Source organism: Cydia splendana, chromosome 17, assembly GCF_910591565.1.
Source record: "Cydia splendana chromosome 17, ilCydSple1.2, whole genome shotgun sequence".
In the NCBI taxonomy this organism is placed as follows: Eukaryota; Metazoa; Arthropoda; class Insecta; order Lepidoptera; family Tortricidae; genus Cydia; species Cydia splendana.
The window spans coordinates 184675-203834 of record NC_085976.1 but is presented as its reverse complement, the minus strand read 5'-3'; the positions used below and the strand labels follow the sequence as shown (position 1 = coordinate 203834).

Sequence of the window (19160 nt, the reverse complement as noted above, 5' to 3'; positions counted from 1 at the left end):
TTATACTCATATGTCATATGCCTTCATACTACAAGTCCAGGCACTTTTTTTTCATAATGGCGTGACCATTGGGCTCGCAAGACAGCTCGCAAAGGCTCTAGTAGATAATGGCAATGACGGTTAACAGTCACTACATGCATATATTTTAGCGCTATTGTTAATACATATTATGCTTTTTAGGGTTTCGTACCAAAAAGGTGGTTCCGTACAAAAAACCCTTATGACTCTGTCCGTCCGTCTATCTGTCACGTCTTTCATAATATATGAATCGCCATATCTGTCAATAAAATACGAATCGTGGAAAATTATTGATTAAGAATTTTCCACAAATATTGAATTATTTGTATAAAACCGTTTAATACAAGTAATTCAATATTTGTGTAATAGACAACCGTATTTTTTTTGTTTTCAAAGCTTTAAATCTTCTTCATACAGAAGTAAGTACCTACCTATTTTCATTTATCTGCACACTCTACCATTAGGGGCCACTTACACCATCCCACTAACCCGGGGTTAAGCGGTTAATCCGTTAACACAGTGTCAAATTATAGTGGTAACCATGGTAACATTTACGGCATGTTACTACCATGACGTTGAAAATGTAAAAAATATATCGCAGTTAATCAAGATATAAGGATTGCAACAGACATGTTCTTGTTTTGCTGCTATTACCTCTAAGAAGTCGCAGAAAGTTTACTTACAGTTTGCGTCGTAGGTTTCTACGACACGACGTCGCAACGTGACACGACGTCGTATAGTGCCCACGATACGACGTCGTAGATTTCTACGACACGACGTTGCAACGTTACACGACGTCGCAACGTGGGTATGTGTGCCGGCCCTTAGGCCTGCCACTTGGGTATTTTTATATTGTGCAATAAAGTTCATAAATACGCGGTCCGGAGACGGACCGGGCTCGGTACGGAATACCTTCAGTGTACTACCTCGAAGAAGTCGATACTAATGGAATCTGTCATAACTACCTGGTCAGTGAGGGCCGGATCAGCGCCATGAGCCAACAGGAGCTCAACGATGTCGGTGGCGTCGGCCGCGCAAGCTGCGTGGAGTGCTGACGATCCCACCTGACACAGAAAACATACTGTTGTAACTAACCTCTCCCTCTCTTCGTTTTAGTTTTCCAACAAGTGAATGGTTAACGTAGGTATAGAAGAATTTAAATACATAAAACGCTAAAACGTATGGAGTTGTGCCTTTTTACTGTGTGGCATAACATAATAGTATGTGCACTAAGCACATTTTGTGCTTTTGGCGAGTTGTTATACCAGCAGCTTGAGGTAGTGACACTAAATATTGCGTGGTATGGGTACTATGGGTAAATATTAGCATAGGGCAAACATTGGCAGTCTAGCAGAAGATTCTTTATTTTCTATTATTATAGGCCTATATATTTGGACACAGGCCAAGACGTGGGAAGTACCTTTAACAAGTAGGCTTGGGCTATAGTTCCCATTCTAGCGCTGGGCGAAGGACTCCCTAATACACAATCTACACATGTGTTTTTTTTGCAGATTTATGCAGGTTTCCTCACTATGTTTTCCTTCGCTGAGGAGCAAGGTAAATATGGAATAGGTAAATATTAGTAGGTACGAGCCGCGGTCCGGACCTCGACCTTATCTATAATGTAGGTACTATTCATGTCAAGAATTCCGTCGCTCATCACGTACCTATTTCCGCCACAAATTCGTACCTTTAATCTCAAATAATTTCGATACATTATATATTTTGCTCTTACGTGTGGAATGCATGGTGTGTGTGTGGGTTCAATATGTAGGTACAAAAGCTAAATCGGCAATGCCAGTTACTTTGCAGCTACCACACCCGTTGATTAGGTAATAGGGTTCAATGAAAAATAGCAAGATAAAAGTCGATAGGCATTGAAAAGGCAGGTAAGCATAAAATCGACATGCCTGAATACTCACATTATTTTGCAAATGTACGTCGGCGTTGAAGGCGAGCAAATGCTCCACAATGCCGCGACAGCCCTGCGCACAAGCCATCTGGAGTGCCGTCACCCCGTTCTGCAAAATAAAAAGATACTTTTACACAAGATATGAAAGTCCATTTTGAAATGGCACGACATGCCATTTGAATTATATACAGCGCCATAACCGCATTTTGCAAAAGAAAACATACTTTAACGTAACATGATAGAGTCTATTTTTAAATGGCACGGACGAAGTCAATTTTACTAAAACGTTTTAATGTAACCAAACGTCTTCCATCCAATAAACTCGCGTTCAATTTTAAATAATTAGCAAAGGGAAATGAAGCGAGAGGTAGGTTATTTTAAGTAAGACCAGAGACTAAGATGGCACTCAATATCACTAACATTCATTTTTCGTTTTGCGTGTAGTGATGAAATAACACATTGATGTACCTAAGTTAAATTGGGTACAATCGTATATAGATAAATACCAAATACATACTTATATACATAGAAAACACCATGGAAAACACCCATGACTATTCATCACACAAATAAATGCCCTTACCGGGATTCGAACCCGGTACCATCGGCTTCATAGGCAGGGTTACTAGTGAGTAGTGTCACTACCCACTAGACCAGATCGGTCGTCAGTAGTTGCAGATCTGATGTGTAAGTCGCGGAAAGTCTAAAAGTTGGAAAAGTTTTACAGGAAAACTTTCATTATGGCAATAGAAAATTTAATTCTCATACATATATGAGATGTTTCCAAATGTTTTTCATGTGGAAATTTCGCACTCGTGGAAACTTTCCGACAGCACATCAGTATTCACCGATGACTGTACTAATGGCCAACGTCGTTCTCGTTATAACAATCTAAATTTTCCTTTTACTCTAGTGTCCTCAAGAATTCGCTGAAGTAAGTTTTCATTATACTTAGTCTAATAGTATCATCAAGAATTTGCTCAAGTACGGTACTTCACATGATTGGTATAGTGTAACAATAAATTCAAAGCCGTGTCAGACTCTACTACAAGAATGAATGGCCGGGCCTCAAGGGTCGGACGGCGGGTGAAAGATATTCCTGATAATAAAATGTATTGTAAGCTACTTACTTAAAGGATGATTCACGCTGGACCGGGCCGAGTCCTGGCCGAGCCCCGGGCCGTGGCGTCGGACATGTAATTTTCTATGATGGCCGATCGGTGACCACGTGGTGCTTTCCATGGAAAACGAAGCGCCGGAAGCTTCGGCCCGGTCTAGCTTGAGTCATCGTTAACTCTTAGTTTAGAATATCAAGTCGGTCGATCTCTACGATTTAATTATTTTATTTCTGTCAATAATCGTTTGCATTACCTATTACTAGTGGAATACGATTTTCTTATGCATTGATTTCTGAAAATTTGCAAACATATTTACATTTTAATTATTTATTAGGCATTACCTATATTTTTGCCTATGCTTGCTAATTAAAGGGTGACTCACGCTAGAACTATCCAGATACGGGCCGAGGCGTCCGACACTCAATTTTCTATAAAAAGCGTCACGTAATCCCCGATCACTCCTCATAGAAAACGAAATGTCGGACGCTTCGGCCCGGACCCAGGCCGTTCTAGCGTGAATCATCGTTAAGTTACGTTAGATCACCTGGTCAGTAGCGTCCACGTTACACCCGTGATCTAACAGCGTCCTCACTAACTCTGTGTGTCGGTGTACCGCCGCTAGATGTAGGGGTGTCCGCCCCGCCTGGTCCCGGAACTCCCGGTCGGCCCCGCGGGTCACCAGGAGGGCACAGGTTTGCGAGTGGCCACCTTCGCATGCGACGTGCAATGCTGTGCGGCCAGCCTGGGGAACAAAATATTTATTAGATTACATTTCTTTGGCAAGCATTTAAACAATCAACAAAAAAATAAACAAACTATAATAATTACACAGCAAGAAAACAATTACTGTGCAAATCAGACTTTTTGGAGGAGAATTTGTTTTTGAGGTACGATTGAAATATCTCCATTTCTTTGTGGTTTACTGTGTAGAATTTATGATTTTTCAAAAAAGATTATAAATTATGAATCATCAGTTCTTAGTGGACGATGGTACCTGGGTAATTCTTATTCTTATGCATTTTTTGTGTAACACGTAAGAATAGCATGTATTTTTGTGAAAATAAGTAAACTCTATATCAATATACTTAGCAATTTACCTCTAGTTTTAGGTCAACCTAAATGTATTGTCCTAAGAGTATTAGAAAAAAAAAATTACAAGTGCGAAATGTCACGGACCGTGTAGTGTGACTTCCCCAGATTTTGTGATATTTGTTTTTTTTTTTTTAAATATGTAGTGATTTTGCAATAATTTATATCAAATATAAAACACTAATCCTTGTTCTACAACACTGTTTAAAAATTGTATGGATTTATAACGATTTGATATATTTTTAAACAACATACATTTTGTGATTTTTACCAATTAGTACGTAAGGTTTATCTGTAAGTGCTAATTGATTGAAGTGAATAAATGATTGAAATGATTGAAATTAGTTTTCGCGTCACCACCGCGCGTGGTAATATAAACATGCGGTACTCGGTAGAAAATTATCTTTACTACTGGCAGCCTTATTAAAGTTTTTTTAGAACAGCAACACTGTGTTGTTGTCAGGTTTACAAATGGCTGAAGGGAGAAGTTTTGACGAAAATTTATTTGTGTTCATTTGAAAAAACGGTCAACCTTAACGCGTCACCGCCGTGTTCGAGTTTTAAAAGTAAGTTGCAGTTTCACGTTATTGTTTGTAACATAAGATATACGTCATACATTGCAGATTAAGCTAATTATTTAACATTTGCAAAATCAAAGGAAATATTTATGTAATATCGAACATGTTCCAAATTATCACGACCGTGGCCTCAAAAATCTGTCACCACCACGGACTTTTAAGTCCACGTTCGTGACATATAGACACGTGGTCGTGTCATTCTTAATTCGTTTGATTAATTTAGAGGCACATGCACTTTTCAGGAATGCATTTTATTAGCTACAGATCATTTGCTAGTATTGCCCGACTGCCAAAGCAAAAAAAATGTTTTACGCTTGTATGTATGTATGATGTGTATCAAATTCTTTGTCACGCTCTACAGCCTTTATAGTTTGACGGATTTCAACGTCTGAGCTATCATTAGGTTTGTCGTAGTCGTAGGAGTGACTTAGGCTATGTTAAAATAACTATATAAATCAATATAGCCGAGTTGGCCACCATAATGCCGAAATATCACGACTGAGGGACACTTTGTCACAACCGTGTTTATGTACTAATTTTATTTACCTTTCCTGAGGATATTAAGCTTGACCATATGAATCAAAAAATTGCTTTTCGTATGTACTTTTGATATATGTAATAATATGCGAAAAATAAAAACGTTTATGAAAAAAAAAAATTTTTTGGACACAATTTAAGAATCACTCACCTACTGATGTACTCGTATAAGTGTGATTCTAATAGACTCTTGATTAAATAGCGAAAAAAAAAAGAAAATAGCGATTACAGATTACAATTCTTTTATGAAACGAGACTCATGAAGTTGGTAGATATAGGTACTTTTGTATAAATTTTAATGTCTCCTTTTTGCATGACACTTTTTCTTCAATTTACGGGTAAAGCAATTCGAAGTATTCTTTGACAATGCACTACGAGGAGCCACTCTTCATTATGGTACCTACATCTCGAGTAAGTAATATATAAGCAAAAGAAAAATGGCAAAACGAGAACGACCTAGTTTCATAATCCAAAGAGCTGGAAGGCTGGAAATTGATTTTTATAAATCTCAAGTTATCTCGGGTACCAATACGTCGTTTTTAGTACAAGTGTTAATATGCCTGAATGATGATGATGATGATGATGATGATAGATACTTAGTAGGTAGTAGTACCTACTCAGTAGGTACCCACTGAAATTACTCTTTGAAAGGTCTGTAAAGATGTTTAAATTAGATATATTAAGAACGGGTCACTCACGTATTTTAAGTCGAAACACGCTCGACATGTTTCACTCCGTACCGAGGAGTGTCATCAGGAGCTTGCGTTTACGTTAAATACGTGAGTGACCCGTTCTTAATATATTTAATATGTCTGTGTCTCACGGAAGTTTTGTTATTAAAATGTTTAAATTAGTTTTATTTTTTGTTAAGTATTGTAAGTTTATCTTTAGCTCAAGTGGGTAATGGTGGCTTCTACGAGTATTTCAAACACATATTATTCCTCTTTTAGGACGCTGTGATATGTTATACGAACCGCAACTGTCACTGTGTGTGAAGAGTGATAGAGAGACACAAAGAGTTTCGTTATCGTAGCGCAAGCGATTGTCAGTGTGCGTCTCGCTCGTAAGTTCCTATATATTATTTCAAGCCAGTGCGCTACGAGTAATTAAAAACAGTAACAAATTCATACTCCCAAAATATCAGTACGATACACACACAACGCTATAATGGTAGACATTCTTCAATAATTCGATATAGGGCTAATATTCGCAAAACGATGATCAATCAAGCTACAGCCTTTATCGTGGCGTGTGTAGTCTCTCTATAGGTACCTAATGATATCATGTATCATTTCCTGCCGCCTACGATGCCAGGCTCAGTGAAATGACAAATGTGCAATTTAGAAAAACAGATCGATACTGTCGTTTTTTCCCCACAGCGGCAAAGCCAAAATATATAAATATGATTGTGTTATATTTGTTTGTTTGTGTCATGTGTTTTAGCTAACTACTGATCTAATTTTTATCACGTGTAAATCAATTCATTTTTGTAGAGTGGGTCACATAGGTTACATTTCCAAGCGCCATTCAAAAAATAGGAAATCCCTTTGTACGGGACGTCAATCAGAAATTAAGCTTACTTACTTAGGTACTATCACTCAACTTTCGGTATGTCGGGCGGGGGGACGGGAGTGATGTGAACTTAATTGCTGTACAGGACCCATATCTAATTAGACACGCTCAGGGGGGCGATTTTTGAATTTCGATCGCTCGATTTCGTCACTCAAAATCGGTAGAAAACGGCAAAATGCTATTTTTTGAAATACGAGCGATAGAAATTTGGAATCGAATGGTATTGACCACACGTTTTCAATTCTATTAGTAGAATTTAAATGCCTAGTAGTGGAGATATTATTGAACGAAATACACGAAACCAAGCGGTCGAAATTCAAAAATCGGTCCACTGGCCAATGTATCTATCTACACTGACTTCGGAACGATATTTTTTTATTTTTTATTTATTTGAATTAAGTATGTTATTTAGCTATCGTGCGTCTCGCCTGCGCCAATACATGTACGGACAAGTGCGAGCGAAATGCACGATAACTGAATGAGATCAGTTAGGTGTCATTCCGTGACCAGTGTACGTTCGAATTGGCCTGGCACTGTCAGGTAGGATAATACATACACGTGTACGCAGCCTAGATTGAATTCATTATGATCTCTCCGCGCCTTTCCTTTACTAATGCAATTTCTACCGTGACGGGTATTTCATATTTCAATCGTGGCTATTAACTTGATGTTATTAAACATTGAAGTCGCATCAGCCAAGTGAAATATTCGTTGATGAAATTTTGTGTCATATTGATATTATACTAGGTTTGATCGTATGATGTGCAATTATGATATAATTTTGGGCAGTATGCAAACATACTCCAGGTCACCATGCGTATACTTACAGAAGTACACATCTCCTACACAATCGAGTTGTTTGTCACACACACACGCACGGTGTGTCACACACAGGCCTTGGCCGTGACACTTTCAAACATAAGTGGAAGTAACAATCGGCAAGAGTAATTTCAAACAAGTGTTCAAAATCCGAATTTACCAATTACTTAATTAAAATCGAGCAATTTGAACGAAATGTTCGGATCTGATTTGGGTAAATAATTGGACCGTCGCTCGTTGAGGTAGGTATAGGTAGGCATGCTAGCCTGTACTTCGTTATACTGCATGAGCATAGTGATGTTCGATTCGGGAATTTTCGAATAAAAAAAAGTTGGAAATTCTAATTTTTCAAGTAAGCTTAAAACAATTTCAAAAAAATAAAAGAACAAAAAATTTAAAACAATATTTTGTGAGAATTTAAACCAAATTTAAACGCTCGTGTAGAATGTTTGAGCCTCCTTTAATGCTTACTTTACTCTTTGATTTTATTATAGTAAAATAAGTACCTAATAGTGAGGACCAAGAAGTCCGAGTTCTTGTATAAGTGCAGGAATTTCAAATTAAGTGACTTAAGTTACTTATAAGAATATAATTTAAGAAAGTTTATAAATAAAAGCATTCGGACTCATGAAGTTTATTGACCGACTACGACGACGACGGTCGATCTCCGTTTCAACTTGGGCAAAATCCTCTCTACATTTTACAAATCGATTCTCGTGAAATTTTGTGACCAGTTTCGGTAATTAAGTAGTGTTATTTTTGAATATTTTCAAAATAGCGGAGCCATGGCCATGAGGGCTTGCGAAGTCTACAGCTCACAGAGCTACTTGGAATATTTATATTTAACCAATTTATTAACAAGCAGAAACGTCTGCGAACGATGCTAGGCTTCCAATAAATCCAAGTCTCAGTTAGTCCCACCCAAGACAGTAATTTTTCCACTTTTAAATTTATATTTAACCATATCTACTTAATAACACTATAAACTCTCGCGTTTTGTACACATATGTATTTAGTAATTTAACTATTTTCGGGTAGTTAAGTGTTGATTACCCATATCTTCGTTGACATTTTGCTGAGTAGGTACGTCAGTCATCCGAGCTGGTACAACCCAACTGATATAAGGATATAAGGTAAAAAATAATGGAATCATATTGCGTTAGTCCTATACATATCTAAATCACTAAACATCTACTTAAGAACAAAATATAACACAAAAGATCATTATTTTCATAAAGCAATAACAAGTATTAATATAAACAAAAAATTAAAGCCTTAGATAAAAATTATAAACTAAAATTAAAAACTACATAAAACTACAACTACAAAATGGGTTGCGCAAAGTAGGAGCCAGCCCTCCTGTCACCCGATTGCCAGGAATACGGTAGGTATAATAATCTGAGAATAGTTATATTCCCACAGAATATTACTCTCATCACTAGTACTACTTCGTTATAGCGAGCAGAATTGTTCTGCTTCCCGTTTTTGAAACAAATTTATATGTACAGTCAACAATGTATTCAATCTGTATCGCGTTAGCGTTGTTTTTCGATTGAAGTTTTACGCTCCAGATAAAGTCAAATGATTCTTAAAGTTTTGTGTTAAAGTTAGTTTTACCATGGCAGTAAAGTTTTAAATATCAGATCAATCGAGTAATTTGTTGGACGCTGACAATATCGTAATGGGGCATTTCTCAGGAGGGCCATTTTTACGTGTCCGGGGCAATAAATGATTGAATTTACTGTTCAATAAATCTGAATTAATTTAGGTATGATCTTCAGCCTATATTCTGTCTGGGACACTATAAAATTATTTATTTATTATTTATATAATATAAGAAAAAAAAATTCAAATGCCAAAAATGATGTTCGGTGGGAGTGTCCCGCACCCAGATTTCATGAAACAAAAAATTATTACTCAAGATGGGGCATTAGATCGGAGTTATTATGGGTATTCACGCATAAGGTATTAGTTAACTTATCATATTCTTTATATCACAATAATGTGTTTGCTCAGCTCATTGAATAAAACCAAATTTACGATGTGTCCCGGGCTAGTGCCTGATTTCGGTGTAATTTGCAAAACATGTCGGTACTCCTTCAAAGTTGTAAACCAGGAACTCAGTGTCTCAAACATAGTATGCTTTAGTTGTGCCTTAACCGTTGAATAGAGTAGAGGTACAGTCACAGTATAATAAAGTGATTTTTTAAAGGTTTCTCCGTCCTTCGGTGGGTTTGGTTCTATCTTTTTTTGAGATCGGTGGTGCAATTTACTCCGAAAGTTTTAGTGCATTTATCGTTATGCAAGTGATAAAGAAATCCTCGAAAGTACGTAAATCCAACATTATTACATCTCCTCTGTATCACTCATGCTATTTCTGTAATTGCTAAAAAGCGATTAATTTTGACATCGCTGGTGTTGATTTCCTTGGATTCGGTGGATTTTTTGACCACCGATATCAAAAAAGTGATCACTGAATTCAAATCCTGCTCTGTAAACTAGTTTGTTGTACTAATTTATCACACGTAAAAATTGCAATTACGTTGTATAAACGTAAAATTATGTTTGTAAGTAAATTAAGTCATAATAGGTACAAAAATCACTAGTTTACTATGAGTAGTTTTTTAAACCAGACGTGTGTTGAAACTTGTAGACCCAATGTTTCTTTCTCTGTCTTGATATTCTATTCAAACCAATGAAGTAAATTATGTTAATTGTCCTCTGTATCACCTGAGGCCCTACACCTCGATACCTTATTAAACGTGTCAGCCATGTTAAATGAATGCAGTCAATTAGATCCCACTTATTTTAAAATAACTTGTGTACTATGCAAGGTGCACCCAAGGGACAGGATGTTCAGAACAAGGGATTAAAAATAAAGTGGCCTTCTAATGTCGAGATCGCTTCAAAGGCACTACTACTACTACTACTGAGCGTACCTTACTGATCGTTATTTCTAAAGGATAGCGATAGACACAAATTGAACATAGCAAATGTTTTAACTATCCTCAATGTCTTATGTCTTTATGTCTAAATATAGGAGTTACAAATCAGCTCAAGTATTTGAGGGTGCTGGAGATCTCCAGCACCCTCAAATAATTAATAGGTAATTAGATCCTCAAGCATTAGTCGACCACTTCAAATAGTTTTAAATTCATGGAGTTCACGCTTTAAAACTCTGTTATTCAAAAATACTTGTTTTCCGTATTGCATCACATTGCTTTATAAGTGCATTAAATATTTTATGAGCATTGAACACCACTCAAAAGTTTCTTGTTTATCGGGTGTAGGTAACATAAGTTTATTTTTGATGCGTGTGCGGTCGGATTCTGTGAAACAAACATCTTCTCCTTTATGGCACTAATGTGCGAATTTGTGGTCGACATGTCTGAAACTCGTTCCAGGACCATACATCACCCATCACCCTATTATATGACGACAGTCAAATAGTGTGGGATATCTTTTAGAGATGTTGTTTTATAAGCCGTAATTAGGTTATTTTAAAGTCTTGGGTCTTTATCTATTAAATTTATGTAAGCTTTTGAGATCATTAGCCTTGTTACATCGCTTATAATCAAATAAGAATGAAGAATATGATTAAAATTTAATATGATTGAGATATAAAATTGAAATGTGATTTTTGTGTATGCATTATTGAAATCGGTGACGCCAATTGATTTCAGTGCCTGCACATGATTTCGGTGTTTTTTTTAAATCTCAAATATTAATTCTTAAAAACTATAAGGTTCTAATGGAGGCCTCCACTACCAATATTTTTTATATTAAGGCTAGATTTTAGGAAATAAATTCGCATATCAAATAAGTTAAAAAAAAAAATTTGGCACCGAAGTCAGGCACCGAAGGTCATCTCTGAGAAACGCCCAATGGAGTTTGAGGTGTTTTTGAGCGAGTGAATATAATTATAATTGAGGGGTTGGTATTGGAGTGTCATGAAGTTTGCTGTTGAATGATAAATCTGAATGATAAGAAGTTGGACCTGTCGCGTGAGTTTGAACTTGGCGAGTGCTTGGAAGTGTCGTGCTCAGAATTTTACCAAGAGTTGTTGAAGAAATAAGCTATTATATGAGGACGGAGAAAGTCACACGAAGCTAGCCGCCGCCATACAATCCACGTTAAGCTCTCATTATAAAACGACGTTCTTAAATAACACGAAATTTTACATTAACATTCAAATAGGTTCCAACATTCAAATAACATAGGTATATTATGTCTGGTACTAGTTTTCATTGTTGGAATACAAAAAAAAATAGGGCGAGTAGAATTTTACATAAGTAGGTACCAATATTCTACTAGCTCTATTTTGTTTATAACAATTTTGTACCAGATATAGATATCTATATCTATACATATATAAATTCTATGGATTGTTAATATGATCTGAAATAAATGATTATTTAATTTAATTTAATATATGTATATAATAATATATAATGTAAATGTTACATGCCAAGGTTCATTTAATTTAAGCATGTCGTTTTATTATGAGAGTGTAACTTCGATTGTTTGGGAGCGCCTTTTTGGCGCCGAGTTCGTGTTTAACTCAAAATTGCCTGTAAGAATAACGACATCACTACAAAATGAGGACATTACTCTTGACAGATTGTAGAGATTAGAATAAAATGTACCATCACGCTCCGCGATTGTTGAGCAATTTAGGGTCCTAGCTAAATTGGTTAATCAATACTTACACTGTGGATTGTTAAATGGAGCTTAGAACCCTAAATGGCTCAACAATGACGGAGTGTGACTGTACTGAATGATATTAAAATATTTACGAAGGAATAACAATATTATTCCTGTAATTATTATTGATTAGTGTCAGTTTTGCATTATTACGTTACGTACAGCTACTAATAGCGAACTGAATTGTGGTACAGAAATCAACGAGTGAAAATCATAGAGTTATACAGGGTGAAATCGGGGTCGTGTAGCAAGAAAGAAAAATAAGACTTGCCACTTAATTAGGAATACAACACTGTAGATTAGAGTGCATTCATTTGTATCTTTTTCGTACATACATAAATTAAATACAAAATAATTTCTTATTTAGAGTCATGGTCACCCTGTACAGACTTGACAAGACAAACATCTAGTAAAGAAAGTAGTGGTAACTTACGATAATTAATTGATAACACTTATCTTCAGATTTACATTCAGTGTAAAAGCAATTAAAAAGTTTAAAAAATAATTTAAAGACTTTATTAAAATAATATTACAATCACTGGGACGGAGACTCCACAAGCTTTTAACAAATACGACCAAAACTTAAACATACCTACTTCAGGAGCTGCTCAAAGTGTGCCGTTTTGCTGTCGACACAATTCGGCTCGTCGCCTTAGGTTTAGGGAATGCAAATCGGTTATTTTTTGTATGGAAATAACCGCGGTTTCGGTTAATAACCGATAATTTCCATACAAAAAATAACCGAAAGTAACCGATTTGCATTCCCTACTTAGGTTATCTTTTAATCTGCCGAGAGCAAAGTGATTCATTTTCACACTTTCAAATGCTCTAATAACTCGCTGACGAAGCTATCGAACTAATCGAAGGATAGTGTTGGACTCTTGTTCATACACCAATCTTTTGATTTCGCCCCAGAGAAAAAATCCAAGGGCGTCAGGTTGGGACTACGAGGAGGCCATGCCACGGGTTCGCCGCGGCTAATCCAACGTCCCGGGAACTGTTCATCGAGGTAATTGCGTACTCGGTGTTCAAAATGAGCCGAAGCACCATCGTTTTGATAGTGTAAGTTATGCAAGTAATGTTGCGGCACTTCTCGCAGTAAATAAATAAATAAATCCCGAGCAGTGGTAGCACGACGTGCTTGGTAATAAAACATTACCATGTCAGACCGCTGAACATTTGAAAACGGATATGCCGCGGGCATTTTTCTGCTTAATTATCTTTAGAATTGCCAGAATTAATGAACTCAATGTACAATCCTTGAATGATTTTATTTATTTTAAAGTTTTGACTTTGTCATAACAGTGACGGTTGATATTTCTTACTCGTCTAATCAGTTGTTTATTAAATAGGTTTTAACATTAATTGTAAGGTAACCATAATTTGTGTTTTCTACTGGGATACTTAAATTGCTGATTAATTAATGGATAGCTGCAATTAGTTAAAAATTAACTTTATACCTAACATCGCATTAATTTACCGAGTTAAGTACAATAGGTTTGAATCACGACCCCGATTTCGCCCTGTATATATTTGACAGAGGGAATGTCACTTAAGACAAACTGTGACACTGCAACTGCAATGGCGGACGGTTTGAAAGTGTGCGTGTAGACGAGTGATACCATGTAACACAAATTCTCCCCTAACGGTAAAACAATTATTTTCAATATCATCCATTTTTTTCAAATATTAAAATAGGGCAGTTTTAAGTTAGACAATAAAAACAGTGTGTACCTAACTGATTTTATAGGTCTTGAAAATGCGCATTGTTGCACAATTACTTTGTGCAAATATTATTTTCAATACACCTAATGATATTTATTTTAGCATCGGAATGAAATCAGTTCATGTTTTTTTTTAATTTATACATTTATTTGGAAACATATCTGGTTTTAAACAGCTAATTAATATACATACATAACAAACAAACGCTAACTATCAAACATTCATGTAAGCGTCTTTAATCTCCTTATTATTGGGAAATTACCATACCGACTTAGTTTGAAATGCACAATCAATCATTTGACTTTACCTAAATGATATACATAATGATTTAATAAGAGGGGCATCCGTTACCCTACTTTCGGGAAATTACCCTATTCTAATTACTGGTCACACTCCTGTTTTGCAATTTGATAATTTATAAACAATGAAATATCGTGATTTTACGTACTAATCGATAAACTTAAGTATGAAAAGTTATTCCGTCACTTTTTTTCTTTCGATCGGTACAATTCTTGCAGGATTTAACTACGAATGTCGGCATATTTTATATTTTTCTTCGACATGTTTACTTCAATGACGTTTTGATCCGACTGACGGCAAATTGGTGGATGAGGCCATAGAGATAGCTGTCAATATGTGTGTGTCACGCGTAAATACTATGAAATTGGTGGATGATGGAATCACAGTTGTGTTTTAAGCGAAACTACGTCCGTAATATTCTAGGTCCATGGTGAAAATAAAGATACTGCTTTTTATCTATGTAGAGAGTGAAAAGAAAAAAAAAACAACACGATAAAAAAATTCGATTTTTATTCTAAAAACTTTACTTCAAAAAAAGGTCAAAAGAACAAATTTAATTAAGTTAAGTGTCGTTCAATGTCAGTGATAGCTTAAATAATTATTGGAGGGATCAGAAACACAACACTCTCCAAATATTTGATGTCGATATTTTATTTACGAGCCTTATTTAGGCGATTCGTTGGATATAGAAAATGGACCCTTTGTTCATTTGGCGATTTAGAACTAAATAAACTAATTGGCATTACTATTTGTTTGATTTTGTTAAAATAAACAAAGAGCATATAGTATATGTGGCTCTCCATCAGGGAAGGGTCCTTATGTACATATTGTACATGGAGCATAACGGCCCTTTAAGTTAGGAACACAACAAAGGGTATAGCCGGGAAGCATGGCCAAACTGCCCTTAGCGAAAAAAATAATTTCCTTTTACTGGATTATTAACCTATATATATATGTAGTAGTGCTTTCACCAAAAATTAAGCCTAAAATGCTTCAGGTTTAAAAAAAATGCAAAAAAAGAAAAAATATTTTTATTTTATTACAGCCAAAGTACTAATCCGATTTCTTTGTAATTTGGGTATGTTGTATATACAATTAAGGTCTCTTTCTGAAAAAAAATATATTGAATTATCTCTTGAATAAATAGTAAAAAATTGAGTTGAAATATTTCAGAAAAATAAAAAAAATACATGTGAGATTGCGACAGTTATCAAATTTACATATTACATGTAGAATTCAATAATGTTTAACATATATTTTTTTCAGAAATTAAAATCGGGATTAACAGTGTGAAAAACTTGAATTTGTAACATCCCATAATATTTTCTCTTCATACAAAATAGGCCCTTAAAGGCAAATAAATGAGAGCCTTAATAAAATATACAGATTGTAATCTTTCATAATGTCCACTGAAAAGACGCCCGTTTGCCCGAACGTTTTAGACTCGTTTCTCGTTTAGCTGCATGCATCTTTAAGATTATAGGCATTATAGCTCATCGAGGGTGCGGAGTGTTACAGCCGTAACAGACTACCGCACCGCACCGCACCGCACCGCGACCTTGGTGCGATGCGGCGCACGTATCGATAGTGTGCAAGGTGGTCGCCAGCCATACGTGCTTTCTATAAGTTAGAGCGAGAAAGAGATATTTTGACCGCTCCAAGTTCGTGGTGCGGTGCGGTAGTGTGTTACGGCTATTAGGGCCGGCAACGCGCATGTAACACCGCTGGAGTTTGTAGACGTCCATAGGATACGGAGACTGTTTACCATCAGGCGGGCCGTATGCTTGTTTGAAAATATGTTTATATATTATTAGGCATAGATAATTAGGGATGTGACGACCCCATCACCCACTGGTTTTACCTTCACCAAGGAGGAGTTTTGGCCGAAGGGTGTCAAGTTTCGGCGGTTCCGTGGCCGGCTCCCTGACACTGCGGGGTTGCGTAATGCATCGCAACCATAATGTGATTTGTAGTGTTTATTAGTTTCAAAATATATTTTTATAACACATATGTATGCTGGTTTTAAGGTATTTACCTATGTATGGGCCACTAGTTGCCTGAAATAAAGATTTTCATTAATTCATTCATTCATTTACCAGGTGCAATCAGTCAACGCAGGGCAGCTTGTGGCGAACCGCTGGGGAGTAGCGACCTCACGTAGCCGAGTGCTCTTTAGGGATCTCTGTTACCTACCCTTGAGGTGGGTGGGTAACACAAGATCCTCTGCTTCTGGGATCAACTTTCAAGCCGGAGGGCAGAATTATTTTGTACCTTATTGACGGAATCTATGTCAGCCCCACTGTCCAGCAGGAGCTCCACTGTCGCTGTATGGCCAGATCTTGCCGCTAGCGCCAGCGGCGCGTCTCCGGCAGTATCGGTGTTCTGAACTCTGGCTCCGAGGGAGATGGCGTACGCGGCCACGTCTGTTGCTCCTCGGCTGCACGAGCATTGGAGAACGTCGTTGTTTTTCTGAAGAAAAAGAACTGGTTAAAATAAATAAATAGCATAGTGATATTCTAACACAAATTGACTAGTTCCCACGGTAACCTCAAGAAGGCAAAAAAGGAGGGTAAGAATAAGAAGGTTAAAAAGACTTGAAAACAGATTAATTAACACATCGGTTGCGCGTAAGTGTTAATAAATATGTTGTATCGAATGTACTCGAATCCTTAGATTGCGTGGGTTAAAAATGTGTCTGTTAAATTAAACAAGTAACTCGGGTTTCAATCTCATTGTTTTTCGCGTAACTATTATTCAATTACTGTTTTTATGGCTTAATGATTTAAAATATTTTTGAACATTGTACCTAAATCGAAACGAAAGTTGAATAGTAGTTTGCGGTACAAGGGGTCAAAATGATAATTATATTTCCGTCAAGGGCGTACATTGAATCCCGAATGAAGCGATGGATTCTACAATAGAATCCCGAACGTAGTAAGAATAAAAAAATCTTAGAGTTGACACAAATTATCATGTTACAAAATATTATTCAAACTAAAAAAATAATGCAAAAAATAACAAAAACAGTATCCTAGAACAGAAAAGTGCCACTTAGATCCCCCCTAGCAGGGAGGAAAAGTGCCACTTTGATCCCTCCTAGCGGGGAAGAAAAAGCCCTTTTCCGAATAGGTGATGTGAAATAGTTATTTGTACAACAAGAGATCAAAGTTTGATATTTCTTCGAGTGCTTATTTTGAGTCCCGTGCAAGCGAAAGATTCTATAATAGATTCACGAGCGTAGCGAGTGAATCTAATTTAGAATCTTGAGCGTAGTAAGGGATTCAAAAGCGCACGAGATGTAAATAACTTTGATCTCGTGTAGTACACAAAATTTTTCACCCTAAGCAGTGAGAACATACCTAGAGGGACAGAGATAATAGAACCCAAGTATATCGAACTTGTATTAGACCCCGCATGTTGAAATGACATTTGACTATAAAGGTCACTTTCAAAATCGCATTTTGCTCACTGAGTGAGACAAAATGGCTCCGTGAGCAAAATCGCATTTTGCTCACTGTTTTTAAGAAGCAAAGTACCCTTGTTCGAGCTGCTGAGGTGAAAACACTATTTTCTTAATCCTAAATAAGCGAAGAAAAGGTAACTAATAGTTTTTAGTAAATAATTAATAGTTTTTAAGATGCGTTAAATTGCGTGATGATCGTATAAAAGGATTTTAAAGATTTTAAGGTTTATAGTAGGTAGGTTGACGACCGGTCTGGCCTAGTGGGTAGTGACCCTGCCTATGAAGCCGATGGTCCCGGGTTCGAATCCTGGTAAGGGCATTTATTTGTATGATGATACAGATATTTGTTCCTGAGTCATGGTTGTTTTCTATGTATTTAAGTATTTATATATTATATATATCGTTGTCTGAGTACCCACAGCACAAGCCTTCTTGAGCTTACCGTGGGGCTTAGTCAATTTGTGTATAAATGTCCTATAATATTTATTTATTTATTTATTTATTTATTTATGACACGTTGTAAGATGAAAACACTAACCCAAATAAGTACTTAGTTACAATTTAACATTTGTCTTGAGCATATCAACGGCACAGTGCGCAGCGGTCTTCATTCTATACCTACCTTGAGGCGCTTCATTTGCAGAGATCAAAGCGATCCGGATCTGATCCCCAGCGCTAAGGAATTAAAATATCCTTGTGTGGGTAAGTTACGCATGTTGGACTATTTCCACAAAAAACCTCTTAATAGTTGTTACAACTTGTTATGTTATAATTATACCCTCTCAACAGTTTAAATGTTAATTCTCGTAATTACGTAAAATCATGTTTCAACAAAATTAGGTAGCTATCTTTATTTATCACCTAGATACTCGTAGGTATCTACAGGTTTCACAAACGCCTTTTCAGTATTATAATATTGTGGAAGTAAATAGGTAGTTTTGATATTACCAAACTAATCCAAATTATCATCATCTTTATCATCATTTTAATCCACTGTCGCCCACTGTTGTTGCAGCATGTGTTATTTCTTCCCGCAAATTATACTTACCTAATCCTGTAAGTATTTACCTATAGTTCGTTTTTTTTAGCATTAGAAAGAACTTGAAAGAAGGTAGCGATCTTGACATGTCTTTTAATTGAAAATCAGTAGCTATTACTTATGAAAGCAGAAGAATATAAATGACCGTATTAGATTCATAATTGTTACATATTTCCCGTAACTTATTTTTAAAACGTGTTTTTCAAATAAAAGACACATCAAGATTGTTTACCTTATTTCTAATGCTAAAAAAATGAACTATATATTAGGACAACTATTGATCGAG

At 36.2% G+C, this 19160-nt stretch overlaps 1 protein-coding gene across 1 annotated transcript in view; it reads right to left on the bottom strand.

The window, feature by feature from the left end:
• Window positions 1–3583: 3583 nt before the first annotated feature.
• LOC134798600 (serine/threonine-protein phosphatase 6 regulatory ankyrin repeat subunit B-like) overlaps window positions 3584–19160 on the bottom strand; it is a 45486-nt gene continuing 29909 nt past the window's right edge. The window contains exons 5-6 of the mRNA XM_063770964.1: window positions 16644–16841; window positions 3584–3790 (exon numbers count right to left, since the gene is read on the bottom strand). Of these exons, the coding sequence (XP_063627034.1) occupies window positions 3584–3790; window positions 16644–16841 (405 nt within the window). The remainder of the gene's footprint in view (window positions 3791–16643; window positions 16842–19160) is intronic.